Source organism: Amphiura filiformis, chromosome 12 (genome assembly GCF_039555335.1).
Source record: "Amphiura filiformis chromosome 12, Afil_fr2py, whole genome shotgun sequence".
NCBI classification, from domain to species: Eukaryota; Metazoa; Echinodermata; class Ophiuroidea; order Amphilepidida; family Amphiuridae; genus Amphiura; species Amphiura filiformis.
In genome coordinates, this window is record NC_092639.1 from 49,678,748 (window position 1) to 49,694,425 (window position 15,678).

The window sequence follows — 15,678 nt, forward strand, 5'->3', positions numbered from 1 at the left end:
TGATCAAAATGATTGACACTGTGTAATATACATTAAAGCCGTATTGTAACATTTCTATAAAAATAGATTAGTGTTTCTTTTCCATCCCTTGGTGTGTTTTTTTTATAAAAATGCTCTATGTAGGCCTACCAAATTACGATGGTATCATTTACATGTAGGCCCTACGTACGGTACCGTACGATCTTTGCATGATCTAGAAATTTGGACAAAGTTTTTACCCAGTGTGTAATTTTTAACATGAACATGAAATATGGAAGACATTTTATTATTAGATTATTTTGTACCGTATTCTGACAATACGCAAACGAACAGTGCCTGCATAATAACAGTTGACTCTGCATACAAAACTGCATGCAAACATACAAAACATGCCGTACGTGAGTGCCCAACCCACCCTTGAACCATGCATGTACTATAGCATTGTATACCACCACTATGCACAACCACCACAACCTGTTGAATATTATGCCCATTCATTAGCACCAAAAACCCGGAAAATAAAATCTATTACACAGCATGTTGAGTTGGTATACAGCAACACAAACATAATGGTGACATATATCAAATTGAATCAGAATGAAATATCTATTTAAATGGGTCTTACCTCGATCTACATGCACATGTACATGGATAGGTATCTAACTCCAGGCACTAACTTTTAAAGGTGCTTGGCGAAGTTTCAGGTAAACGGTTCAGGCCCAGTCATAAATCGTGTAGCGTGTAGACCCTACCTAAAGTGGAGTATTTACGCTTGAGTTAATCATTGCTTACACTGTCAACATGGATTATACCATACACCATAATAAAATGATGAGTTCTAGAAGTTCAAAGGTCCGTCTATAGTTTTGTTTGGTATGTGGTAGAGACGGCCAAGTATTCAATTTCAAGGGCACCTATTGACATCTACACCACAAATATTTTGAAAGACATTCTAATTTTTCACGTTTGCATTAAATTCATGGAAGTAGATAGGCCTACGATTCGGGTTAATTTTAGCATGAAATACAGACGCAAAATGCATATCGAATGAGTAGGCCTATATTTATTATTTAAATGAAACAACATAATAATAACAATGATAATAATAATAATAATAATAATAATAACACTAATATTAAATAATAATAATAATAATAATAACAATAATAAGCAATAATAATAATAATAATAATAATAATAATAATAATAATAATAATAATAATAATAATAATAATAATAATAATACCACCACCATACCATACTACTACTACTACTACTACTACCACCACACCACCACCACCACCACCACCACACCACACCACCACCACCACTAACAGCACACCACCAACCACCACCACCACAGCACCACCACACACCACACAGCCACTGCACCACACCAGGGCAGACACTACTACTACTGGCACAGGCACTACTACTGGGCTACTGGCACCACTGGACTACTGGGACTACTACTACCACCACCACCACTACTACTACTACCACTACTACTACCACCACTGGACCACTACTACTGGACTACCACCACCACCACCACCACCACCACCACCACCACCACCACCACCACCACCACCACCACCACCACCACCAATCACTGGACTACTACTACTACTACTACTACTACTACTACTACTACTACTACTACTACTACTACTACTACTACTACTACTACTACTACTACTACTACTACTACTACTACTACTACTACTACTACTACTACTACTACTACTACTACTACTACTACTACTACTACTACTACTACTACTACTACTACTACTACTACTACTACTACTACTACTACTACTACTACTACTACTACTACTACTACTACTACTACTACTAACTACTAATAATAATAATAATAATAATAATAATAATAATAATAATAATAATGCCTAATAATAATATTTATATCGTTATATTCAACATTAACATTTTACGTGTTTTCTCGTATACAGGGTGTCCCCAAAATCGTAATACTCTGATGAGTGAGTAATGAGTATTTTATTTAAAACTGTTCCATAGAGGAATAATCAAGCTTTAAAAGTTTAATATTTGAACAACATAACAAAACATTCTGCAGTATTTTTTTAATTTAGAGAAATGTGTAAAAAAAATGTAAAGAAGCATCAAAAAGTCATAATTATCAACCAAATTTTAACTATTTTTTGTGAAGTTGGGTCAAAATCAATTAGTGTCAGTGGTGTAGTGTCACAGGGCTGCTTTGGTTTTGAAAATTTAGAAAATCCCACAGGAAATTGCCAAGCTATAGGCCTAGATTAAAAATTCTTAATCCGATGGATTTAAATTGAACAAATCTAAATTAGGTTACTACCATTTTTTAATCTTATAGATTAAAATTCAAAGCCATAAGGCCAAATTTAAAAAAATCGTTTCACTTCTACCTCCCTCCTCACTTTCTGAAAAATATCATGTAATCAAATTTTAAGTTTGATACTGTAGTAAAAATAAGCTTATTTTTAAAATAGTCAGCATGAATCACTTGCAAGTGTTACTTTTTGTGGAACTCTAAGGGGTCTAACCATCGAGCTATTAGTAACTCGATGGTCTAACCCCTCATAATCTTGAATAAATAAAAGGGGCCTCATCGTTTAGCTTCGTTTAATTTCCTGGCAGATGACTGTTAGTCAGGGAGCACGGTGGCCGAGCGGAACGGGCTACGACTCATAATCGGAAGGTTGCGGGTTCGAGCCCCGGCGACGCCATCGTGTTGTGCCCTTGAGTAAGGCCCTTTATCTCTATTACTCCTCTCCACCACAGATATTGGATCCAATATCTGTGTCTCCACCCAGGTGTGAAATGGGGAGCTGTTATGAATACTGTCCATTGAATGAGCGCCGCCCAAAGGTATGAGCATGCCTTGGGCATTGTATGGCAGCTGACATATTCTAACGACGGCGGAATAAATTAATGTCAAGCGCTTTGGTACATGTTCACATGTGAAAGGCGCTGTATAAATACCAACATTTATTATTTTTATTTAGTCAATTTTACGTAAAAATTGCCGTATTTTGTCAACTTCACTTTTCCAAAAAGGTGGTGACGTAAAACAAATGTTTAATTTTAGGAATGATCTCTTGGATTAAAATAGACACTACCTCAAGACTTACGTAAATTAAGATTAAAAACTCAGTCGAATGGATTTGAATTTCAATATAATAATTCATTAGATTTGAAAAATGGTAATCTATTTCAATTCAATGTTAATCTATTAGATTAAGAATAATTATTAATCTAAGCTTACATTTGTCCCTCCTCGAAATCGAATAGATTAACTTTTTAATCTTAGCCTAATTTAGAGAGTATGGACCTATGCCTATGGGTCAGGAGCGGATAGGGAGTGGTGGGGGCCTGGCGGGCCTGCACCTCCCTCACCCCCCCCAAAAGAGAAAGGTAGAAAATGGTGAAGGGGAAAAAAAGAGAATATTGAGAAAAGGGAGAATTGTTTATCTTAGTAATTTAGAGAGGTCAGGTGCAAATAGCGTGTGGTTAATTGAGGCCTGGCGGGCCAGCCCCATCGTGATCGCTATCTTCAGCAGGTATAGCAGAGTCACGAGAGCCTTCTCCATCTGTGAATATCGCTATCTTCAGTAGGTAGCAGACGACAGTGACGAGAGCCCTCTCCGTCTGCGAATATCTTCAGTAGGTAGCAGATGACAGTGACGAGAGCCCTCTCCACCTGTGAATCATATTCAGTAGGTAGCACACGACAGTGCCCGGCGACAGTGACGAGACGAGAGCCCCAGCCCACTTCATCTGTGAATAGCGCTATCTTCATTCTTGAAGATATTCATCAGGACTGTTCATAGTAGATTATTATTTGTAAATTCATACAACTAGTCCAATAAATTTCACTTACATGCAGACGTTTCGTAACTGACTACAGGTTACTTTTTCGATGCTATTGTTGCACTGACGATCTGTGTACAGCTGATGTTTTCTGCTGCTTAGCAATGGAGTTGCCAGTTGATGATACGTGTTGTATTGCCCCTCGTCTCTGTTCATGGTGTTGCCCTGCTTCCTAATGGTGATTGATTGCTTCCTTGATCCATCTTTTGTATCTGTTACTCTCTCGATCCTAGCCTCCTCCCGGTCGATGACATGGTTGTTTTCTACCACATGATCTGTAATGGCAGATTTGTAGACAACAGACTGGGATGCCTTTCTGGTGGCTCTAGTTTTTATATTGTCACCGATTTTCTCTGCCTCAGCTTTATGTTCATCCAAACGCTTTCCGAACTTCCTGACCGTCTCCCCCGATATATGACAAATCACAGTTTCTGCATGGAATAGAATAGATGACGTCTGTTGAGTTATGGGGCTCCCGCTTATCCTTAGGGTGGACTAGAAGATTGCGCAAGGTGCAAAGTGGTTTCATGGCGGTAGCGATATTGTAAGATTTGAAAACTCTGGAAATCCGCTATTTTCAGTCAGGTAGCAGAAGACAGTGACGAGAGTCCTCTCCATCTGTGCATATCGCTGTCTTCAGTAGGTAGCAGACGACAGTCACGAGACGAGAGTCTTCCATGATGCAGTCATGTCTACAGTAGAATTCACCACGACCTTTGCAGGACTTAAACCCCATTAAAAGCTATTAAACCAAGATAACACTCATTGAAAACAGCTCAACTGATTAAATCATATCTTCTCTGGTTAAATCCACACAACATTATGTTTCTGCTTTACTGTGCAATGGAGCAATGAGCTGGTATTATAGTTTCAGTTGGGTGAACGATTATAAAGCGAACGCTAGAGAACAATTGTGTGTGGGCTTTTGTTTACGAAATGAGACAATACTCTGCTTATTATTAACCAGCGTTCTTGAAAATGAGAAGCATGGTGGTTTGCAGACTTAACACGGTTTGGAAATAATTTCTTCATATTTGTTGGTGTTATCTGTCGTTTGCATATCCTTCCTAAAACACAAAAGTACGACTATTTCCAAACACCTAAATTAGCTAAAAATTTAGGACATGTTACAAAACTATATTTTCTAGAATTTCAGAAGAGTGCTTTTAATATTGGCCGGTTATTTTTCAAACAGCGACGTTAAGGCAATGTAGGGCCTACTATTACCTATAACATACACTAAAACACCAAAGTACGAATATTTCCAAACATCTAAATTAGCTAAAAATTTAGGACATGTTACAAAACTATATTTTCTAGAATTTTAGAAGAGTACTTTTAATATTGGCCGGTTATTTTTCACACAGCGACGTTAACTAGGCAATTACCCATACTTCTAACATACGCTATTTGTAGAGGTTACGCGTCTATGGTAAGAGCACTGTGTATTGTGTATAGGAAAACGGACAGTAACTGCAGTATGCTTCATCTGTGAATAGCGCTATCTTCAGGTAGCAGAGGACAGTGACGAGAGTCCTCTCCATCTATATCTGTGCATATCGCTATCTTCAGTAGGTATCAGACGACAGTCGAGAGCCCTCTCCATCTGTGAATATCGCTATATCTTTAGTAGGTAGCAGACGGCAGTGACGAGAGCCCTCTCCATCTCTGAATATAATATCTTCAATAGGTAGCAGACGACAGTGACGAGAGCCCTCTCCATCGCTATATCTTCAATAGCAGACGACAGTGACGAGAGCCCTCTGCCATCTGTGAATATCGCTATCTTCAGTAGATAGCAGAGAGGTAAGCATCCCAACGCTGCGATCATATAGACGAATCCAAATACACGCATTCCTACACCTGACTAGCAGCCTTTAGTTGGGTAGCCGTCGGCTACAATGCACTCAAAATGTGAAATGATTCGGCCTTGTCGGAAATTTTAATATGCATTCCATCACCCGTTTTACACCTTCCGCGAAAACACAGGCAGACAAAAGAATAACACAATACAGTTCCCTTCGACAAAACACACAGCATGGTCTATTCGCTGTTGAAGTGACATAATAATCGGATTAACTACACGCGGTATCTATGCATTGATGTACTTGCGAACAAAAGGAGTATGAATAGATGCGACGCGGGATTACCTGCGGAATTATCTCCATTATATATATTATTAGCTATTATTCTATTAACCCTCCTCGTCCTTGCACCTTCTCTAGGTGTTAGGCGGCTTTTATTTGCACAATTGGACGCTCAAAGCACCAGGTTGGTGCTAGCGGCTACCCAAAGATGTCCGACCAAATCCTGACCATGACTTGGCTACTTGGATTCTTCTATAGACGAATCCAAATACACGCATTCCTACACCTGACTAGCAGCCTTTAGTTGGGTAGCCGTCGGCTACAATGCACTCAAAATGTGAAATGATTCGGCCTTGGCGGAAATTTTAAACTGCATTCCATCACCCGTTTTACACCTTCCGCGAAAACACAGGTAGACAAAAGAATAACACAATACAGTTCCCTTCGACAAAACACACAGCATGGTCTATTCGTGAAGTGACATAATAATCGGATTAACTATACGCGGTATCTATACATTGATGTACTTGCGAACAAAAGGACTATGTATATGAATAGATGCGACGGGGTTATCTCCATTATATATATGATTAGCTATTATTCTATTAACCCTCCTCGTCCTTGCATCTTCTCTAGGTGTTAGGCGGCTTTTATTTGCACAATTGGACGCTCAAAACACCAGGTTGGTGCTAGCTGCTACCCAAAGATGTCCGACCAAATCCTGACCATGACTTGGCTACTTGGATTCGTCTATACCTACCATGTAAGTGAGTTGCTGGCAATATATTTCATTCACAAATGGTCAATTCACAGTCCACACTTATAAATTTATGAATATAAAAAGAAGTCTAGCAGACGACAGGAGCTATTATTATTAATATGGTAGCAGTTGTCCTCTCTAAATTCATGTAAAAACTGTCTGTGTACCACTCGAATTTGTTGAGGCATTTTAGAGTAAGGCCTACCAATTGTTCAATAATATAGAAATATGGATTCAGGTATAGGCCTAAGTAAATGCTATTCCATAAAGAGGTTACATGTAGAAATTGAGGTTTTAGGTCTAACACGCGACAACCCAATCATAAACTACACATTGAAACGTGTAGAACAGTAGACAAAGAAAATAATTATGTTTCAAATTAAAGGTTTATTGGACAAAACACATAGCTAGAAATTGTGGCACCCGGGTGCAAGGACACAGAACGTGTCCCGCACCCCTGCCCTTTCTGAAACAAAGTGCGCGCGGAGCGCGATTAAAGCCATGTTATAACATTTCCATCAAAAATAGATTAGTATTTCTTTTCCATAAAATGTTAGCTTTTACTGTCAGATATATCCCCTTTAAAGCTGAACAACTGAGGTAAAGCAATGGCAATGGGAATTTACTACCAGCGCAGATGTCGTCGATGCGTGTCACTCCATTCGGTTGTGCTAAATATATGACACGATCCTTTAGGTGTGTCACCATACATATGTACATACTGTGTTATGGACATCGAGTACGCGTTCGACAATATTTCCATCGTTATTCAAAATCTCGGATTGTGACTAAACTACAGCACCTAGAGTCTTGATGTTTGCAAGGTATGTTAGTTTAATATAAAGTACATTATAATTATGTAAAAAAAACCAGAATTTTTAAAAATATTGAGGGCGTCTTCCTCAGTAAACGTTTTATTGTGATTAATAATTTGGTAATGATATGATGGTGATTTTATAGAGAAGTTCGGTAGTTAGCTGCAGCTTATTACCTCACTGTAACATTCAGAACTGGAAGGTTTCGAATTATGATGACATAAGTGATGAGGTATATAATGACGCGCAGCTAACAAAATTCTTTCATGTTTGCGTTTTGAACTCATCATATTTAAAATATGACCCTCTAAAAACTTTGAAATTCTGCTTGTTCGGTATAGTGTGCATATATTTTACAGCATATATGAAAATCATTCATAAATATCAGCACCTCCGTTTGGGAGATTCACTCATTAAAACAAGTAAAAATTCATGGTAAAGATGGTAATCCTTAGTGACACAATATAATATTTAAAGTTAAAAGGTATGTTTCCTGTTGTAAACTCAGAAAGAAAAATTAACAGAGGGGTCACTTTTTCATGTTAACAAAATAGAAAAATATCAAAAACCCTGTCCACAAGCGTAAAAATATATAGCCAAGAACGGTCACAGAGTACAATTTTGAAGACCAGTGATATCAGGATATGTATGTATTCACTTTTTGTTGAGTAAAATAATGTTAAATTGTCTAACAATTTGGTGGTACAAATCATAGTTATTCGTATTTCATGTATATTTAAAGTTTTGTTTGTCCAAACAACGAGCAATATGAGGATATTTCAACATTTACTCCCAGTGTCTCGCACTGAGTCTGTATATCACTTTATCTTAGGGTCTATATCATTATAGCATGATAAGCCCATAATGATTCAATTAAATGTCAGCTGTCAATTTTTCACAATATTTTGCTGTAAGAAGTACTGCCAGAAGATGTTTCATGTTTGAGACGATCTTTAGGTTTGTCATCATCACACAACGTAGTCGGTTTTGTACTATTGTTGTTAACAGAGTTATCTATCTGTAATTCTTTCACGGCTACTGACTTGTAAGTCGGCCGAGAAAAACGTCTATAAAAAACGCTAATACACATCGGCGAATGTTGATCAGCAATGAATCTTGTTTCCGCTTTGTGTCCGAATCCATCGGTTGCTCGGACTATTATCTCCCACGTTGTTTCTTTCAGTTTTGTTAACTTGTGCTCTTCCCCAAGTGGGAATTTCCCAAGACATTCTTCCCCATCATAGTAGGCGACGTACACTTGACTACCGGTAGGAAAATTCTTGCATTCCACCTGTCGAACTGTTGCTGTGCTGGTGGATGTGCGTGTGTGGTTTGTGATTGGTTCAATTAGTGGATCTGTAAGTAAATACAAACGAAAATAATACACATTGTCTTTTTGAATAAATTGATCCTTATCTTCTAGAGAAACAATGGTTCTAAAAAAAGACAGGTTGATTCATAAAGAAGTGAATACATATTTGAAGGGCTGTAACTACAAATCTATAAGAAATCCGCTGCAAATGAAAATATCATTGGAGAGCAGATTCTAAACGTCTAAATAAAATAAAAGAATTGTTGTCATTGCTCAAAGAGAACTCAAGTTATACAATGTACTCATTTGAATAATACCACTCAATTTTGTAGCTGTACACGGTATCACTTTCCAAGTATCTACTGTATTGATTGGTAAGGCACATTATAGTGGATTTCTTATAGATGTATAGTTACAGCTTCTCAAACACTAGTTCACTTCTTTTTGAATCACCTTGTACAAGTATCGCCACTTCTTGCCAACAAAATTGGTGGCGCTGAAAAGAGCTGTTTAAGGGCGTTATTTTGAAGCTTACGTATACACAAGACAAAGCATCAAAATTAACGTACACACAATCAAAACAAGAATGCCATATATTTCCATCACTTACCTCCAAATATATCAAAATAACATTCTGCAATATATCCATATGGATCCATTGCGTAAGCTTTCACACGCGTTGACTCGTGCGTATGAACCAGTAACGCATGTGACGATGAAGCATCATAAGGACCCAGATTGTGGTGATTTTTAATCAAATAAGAGACTTTTACTGAAGGAGGGTCTGGGAAATTGTCGAGATTAGGTGTGAGGGTTACGACGCTGTTTGTGTGGCTATTTGACGGATTGCATAACTTCGAATTCGGTACTTTTATCGACTCTCCTATAAGTATGAAAACAAAAGAGAAATAATTTACAATTAGTATATAGTTGAAAAGTTAATTTTTTGCACTTTCGCGCGCTGGGATCACTGAAATTGCCTTTAAAGACAAAATAAGGCATTTAAACGAATCTGTCATTTATATACTGGCAGTATATACATTAGCTAGGGCCTACATGTGTTTGAATGGGGGCTTCAACTTCACCAATACTGTTGTTTTCATTTCTTTTTTGCCAAATGTTTCATTTCAAAAATACCAAATGATAATTTGAATGTCTTAGGCCAAGTAAAATAAATAAAAAATGTATATCGTCCCCGCCCTCACCGATTTTTGGAGATTTTCAAATATTTTTGTTATTTTTCCTATTTGCTTCCTTACTTTGTTTCTAAAATTGTTGTGATGAAATGGCATGTTTAGAAGTTCTTAGTTATCATTTATAAACACATTGCAAACACTTTCTTCAAGCTAGGGGTAGGGCTTTGGGGAAATGACAAAAATATTAGGGGCCTCCCCAATTTGTATGATGTGTTGACAAACACTTTGCAATTGCAATTTTACACAGAAATGAATGGTAAAAAAATAACACAATAACAAATAATAAGGACCTCCCTCACCGATTTTTGAAAAAGTACGGACGATATACATGTTATTTTTTTTTAATTGGCCTTTATCCTTCAATTTTAAGCAGTTTATAAACAACTTTCGCTGGGATCACTGAATGGAACTTAAGGCTAAGATGGGTTTCTTCACTTACTTTTATATTCGAGTATCTTTAATCTTTGAAGCCATCTCAGACATCTGAAATACCGGTTTCTCCTTAAGTATTCATCTAAACACGTACCACACATAAACGGAATGCCTATGCATGACAAAATAAAAAATAAAAAAACAGAGAAATTAATGCAATGGCGTAGTGATAAAATGGGGACGGCAAAGAGTAAAATGTCATTAAAATGACTAAAAATGAGACAAAAAAATGACAAATGTGGACGAAAGTTTGACTTTGCCCCCCCCCCCACACACACAAAATAATTGACAAATGGGGACGACAATTTGGCTTTACTCCACAAGCTTGCAAGGGAAAAGGCTGGCTAGACGCCCCTGATTTAATGGTATAAAATCGAATTTGATTTAAATTTAAAAGCATATGTGAAATTCTCGTGTACATATTTGTCTAATTCACTTCCGTCTTTGTCAAGTTATTGGCACAGTTTTCTGGCCTCAACTTCCGAAGATCCAGTCAAACCAGAAACAGCATACCACAGTGTGTAATATGCGAAGTAAAAACCAACAACATTAGGGCAATCTTTTATTCAATTCGAGTAACGATATTGAAAATTTAAAATGTACATGTGTCATCAGACTAGCTAATATACTAAAAGCTAAACAACCATGACAACCGGTACACCAATACTAATGAAATATGTTGCATGATACGAGTATATGCGACAATATATACATAAGATTAAGAGATAGCCCAGTATAGGCCTATAGCGTAAAATGACATGACCAAGAAAGCAAAAAATAGATTGACTCAGCCAATAATCCCAAATATCAACCATATAAATTTGGAAAACAAGACGAAGGAGACGTAATTACGTCATAACATTAACATCAACAAGAGCAAAAAACAACAACAGAAAAAAAAAAAAAAAAAAGAAAAAACCCAGAAAAACAAAACAAAAAACATACAACAAACAAATAATAACACAAAATAAACAAAGCAAGAAAAAAACACTTTGAAGGAGCTCTCGTTAAATCTTGGCAAGAAAAAATCGGCAACGTATTTTTGTTTGCTGTCTTAGTATGGTGTGTACATTAATCAATTTCATGTAGGTAATTAAGTAGATGTAACAATAGTTGTAAAATGATTCGTTTTTCACTCATCCTTAGTTTTGCGAGTTAAAAGGTCTTATAACGCATGCCGTAGTTAAGTTGTGGTATGCCGATACTGTACTTATTGAATGCAAACCTTTGGTATCAACCAAAATACACCGGAAGAGTGACTTGAACAAAATGCGGATCTAATGTGCATATTTTCAGACATAAATGTTGGGGATACCATTTTATAAAAATCATTCTTATTGTGAGTTAGTACAGTATGTGCAAAACCGATGGAAAAGAATAAAGTGATAAAGAAAATGATGTTGAAAATAATTAGAAAATAAGTTAGAGTTACAAACATATCCATTCCAAAGTTTAAATGTCATTTAAACTTTAAAATGTTAAAATATACCAGAAAAAATGTGACACAAGGCAGCTATTGGATTTAGCGCCTTTTGGAAACAAACTCTTCATATGCACGACGTATAACAAAACGTCCAACAGATTCTGGCATTTCTAGACTTTAATGAATAATGTCAAACGGTTTTTATATTTACCTATAACACCAATGGCACCGATTGCAATCAAAGCTGTCTGTTCCTTGGTCAAAGACATTGTCCCCATCATTGTACTTGCAGGACTACTGGTGCTGGGAGATATTGCTATGAAGAGTGAAATAGGTATACATGTACATAAATAAATATCACATAAACATGAGGGGAAAATGTAGCAAAACATTTGGTATATAGGGCCTAAAGAGTAGTATTTAAGTAAAAATTATGGTTTTATGTATTTTGAAGTTTTCTGTTTTCATGATTTGTTTAAATTTGTGTATAAAAAAACTATTGTGATGCATTTCAAAGTCGCATGCATGCATGCTTCCACAATTTCTTTACATGCGAGAGTCAAAGTTAGAAATAGTCATTGGTAGACTATACCGACATTTATTAGCTTTTATTATTAACAAGCAAATAATTTGGGTTCAATATGGACATGTCAAATTGATAACAAAACAAGAAATCCTTATCAGATTGTGTCCAATGACCATTAGTATTATGTTAGTTATTATACAATTACTTAAATATTGACATTGGTTGCACTTCAATTAATGTTAATCCACACCAACGCAGAATAAATCAAAATTCGCAGCGATATTATTATATGTTTAGAATTCGCACCCTTATACAGGGTGTCACTGAAAAGTGCACAAGTATTATGATGTCTCAATGTCTGTCCACTTCGTCACATCTTGATTTTGGCATACAAACAATTATTATACATCATACCGTAAAAAAAGAATAGTGCTTTTGACGAAAGCTAAATTAATGCAGACGCCATCCATCAACAAAATAAAAGTAAAATATTATAAAGTTTGAGCACATTAATAACAGACACAAACATATGTGATGCGATCAAGCAAAATCAGTCGGAACTCGGAAATATTGATTTTGAGATATAGCCAAACAAAGGAAATATTGTTTTTGTTTCCTCTTGTTTTGGAAACTCTTTATTGCTCACATCTTTGGAAATGGTTGTTCAATTTCAATGGGGTTTTCTGCAAAATTTAGCTTTGTAAATGCTTTTTACTATCATATAAGAAACTGAAAATTGAATATTTCCGAGTTCCGACTGATTTTGCTTGATCGCATCACATATACAAACAAGTATTATTGTCATGATTGTAAGACCAATCTATCGTATTGGCATATTTACGGCTGTCTCGTATTAATTTAGCTTTCATCAAAAACACTCTTTTTATGCTTGTAGACGAGGTTTTACGGTATGAGTGACCGTGCACAAACACTTATCGTGAACGGAAAATTTGTGGTCATTTTTTCAGGCCCCTCCCCTTAGGAGGGTCAAAACTTTTAAGGGCCCTCATTTTGCATCAGGCCCCCTGGCCTAACAAGTGTTTGTGAACGGTCCCTAATTTGACAGTATCCAATAATTTGTCAAAGAATAAACAAGCCTAGTCGAACTAAACTATATTTGACCTTCTTTTGTGTTATTAATCGTTCATATATTGCTATATAAACACGTGAACGTTTCACCTATTATTTTTGCTTCAGACACTCTGCATAATAGTTTAAATAATCTAAAACCTATTGAGAAAGCAAAATATATTTGCGAGTGTGTGGGTAATTGGCGGGGGTTTGTTTGGTGTGGGGTGGTACGGGTTGTGGGGGTGTCTGTTTTGCATGTTTACGCTATAAACAAATCTTGTGATGTGCTCTGCATGTACCCGGGTTCGTTGTCAATTGGTTCCAGAATTGGCATATGATTATTTTGTTTTCATTATGCGCCAAAATAGTCTAATTTACATGGCATCGTTCAGTGACCTATATTCAACAAACACACCTCAAAGGTTGACCTCTAAGTTGTGGAGAACGAGTTTTTGTACTGACTCAATACCTGCATGTATCATTCAGTGTTCACTTTTTAAAGCAGACCTATTCGCCTATTGCACGGTTCCGCCATATGCGGGGAGAGCCTCGAACTGGTAATAGACATGAAAGGAAGTATTACGTAACTTTACGCAATGTTATATCACTGGTTCAATTCCCATTCATGCATGCTGCCAGATCGAGGTTCTCCTCGCATATGGCGGAACCGTGCAATGGGTGAATACATTGAAGAAATACTATCCTGACAGATAGCAAACCTTCATAAACACTGCAGCTTGGCTTAGTGATCAGGCTTCCTAAGCTCGCAGGGCATTATAGCCCAGGAGGCTATAGCCCTACCAGTGTGGATCCCTGTTCTTGATTTATCGTCTTAGGTGATGTATATATGGTGTGAAATTGTAAGCACAAGTTGTATATTGGACTAATTGGGCTTAAGCCTGATGGTTTAGGAAGCCTGGCTACTGGCCATGCTTCGAGAAACTGGCCCTTATTGTTTTTATACTATGCATGATGTCTACATGGTGTATGTTAGTGTTGTCTTTCCGGTTTCTGGATTACCTTACAGATTAATATTAAATGTTGGCACAATCTGCAGTCTAGCTGCGTACTGAATTTATATGTTAGGTCTATATTTCAAGAGGCGTGTGGGGAGGGCCGGGTGGGGGTGGGGTGTGAGGGGTTGGGGTGGGGGTGGGTTAATTCAACAATCATCAGAATATTGATGCATGGTAGAAGCTCTTTCCCATTCCTACTCTAGACCTATATCGCAACATTCCGACGAGGAAGTTATTATATGCTAGATCACCCCACCATGGCCATGATGTATGTTGGTTGACATTCAGCATTTATAAACCCAAGACTAATAATTGGTTTAGTCTGAAAGCGGGTACAGAAAGCGCGCAGCTAAATCCATTTCATTTGACATTATTAAAAATGTAATAACGATAAAATAATACCATGGTTACTTACCCTGCGTAGTAGACTGTGTCACAACCTCATTAGTAAGATTGGGAAGGAGAATACCCCTTACAGTTGATTGCAAGAATTGAAGATCGCTCATCATGATGATGATGGTGCTAGTTGATTCAAAATAGTAGGCTTACGAAAATTAAGTTCAGCAGATGAATATAATGTAAGCTACATTATAAAGAGACTGCTCACTGATATAACACTATGAGATATACCAACAGTTCACGGAAGTACATCAAGAGAACCAAAACAATATATTCCGGTATAGCCGCTTATAGCTGTGAACCTGGTATAATAATTGTCAATGTGATCCAGTGTTGCCAATATTTACGCCATATCGCAATATTTCACGATTGCCAAATGCACTGATCTGATATCACACGATAAACATAGGAATATTGATATAGGGGCTGCCCGGCTGTGCAATAATTATGAGCACTGGGGGGCATTTTGGCCAATCGAAGGGGTGGGGGAGCAAGACATTTTTGGCAGCCGAGAAGGGGGGGGGGCGATTTTTGGTGGACTGAAACAGCATCGGATCCACAAGTAGGCCTACGCATTGGTAACAGCGACTGAATAATTATACTGAAACCTCGCACAGTATTACTCCATGTGAACCTCACACAGTATTTTACTCCATGTAAAAGTTTATTCCATGTGAACCGTGAAATCTATGGGCCACAGGCCAATTACTGAGTTCTTCAACCGAAATAAAATAGTGATTGCTTAAACCTTTAACACTAGTAAAGGGAATAAAT

The 15,678-nt window shown here is 37.2% G+C and overlaps 2 protein-coding genes across 2 annotated transcripts in view; both read right to left on the bottom strand.

Annotated features, from left to right (window-relative positions):
* The window catches only part of LOC140166342 (lipoxygenase homology domain-containing protein 1-like), a 43,724-nt gene extending 42,947 nt beyond the window's left edge, over nucleotides 1–777 (bottom strand). The window contains exon 1 of the mRNA XM_072189782.1: nucleotides 605–777. The gene's annotated coding sequence lies outside the window, so the exon portion shown is untranslated. The remainder of the gene's footprint in view (nucleotides 1–604) is intronic.
* A 6,271-nt stretch (nucleotides 778–7,048) lies between these two features.
* LOC140166343 (uncharacterized) lies at nucleotides 7,049–15,296 on the bottom strand. The gene is made up of 5 exons (XM_072189783.1): nucleotides 14,921–15,296; nucleotides 12,104–12,208; nucleotides 10,477–10,581; nucleotides 9,452–9,724; nucleotides 7,049–8,885 (listed from the first exon to the last, which is right to left on the bottom strand). The coding sequence occupies exons 1-5, from the start codon at nucleotides 15,012–15,014 to the stop codon at nucleotides 8,425–8,427; spliced, it is 1,038 nt and encodes a 345-aa protein (XP_072045884.1). The 5' UTR covers nucleotides 15,015–15,296; the 3' UTR covers nucleotides 7,049–8,424.
* Between the last annotated feature and the right edge of the window lie 382 nt (nucleotides 15,297–15,678).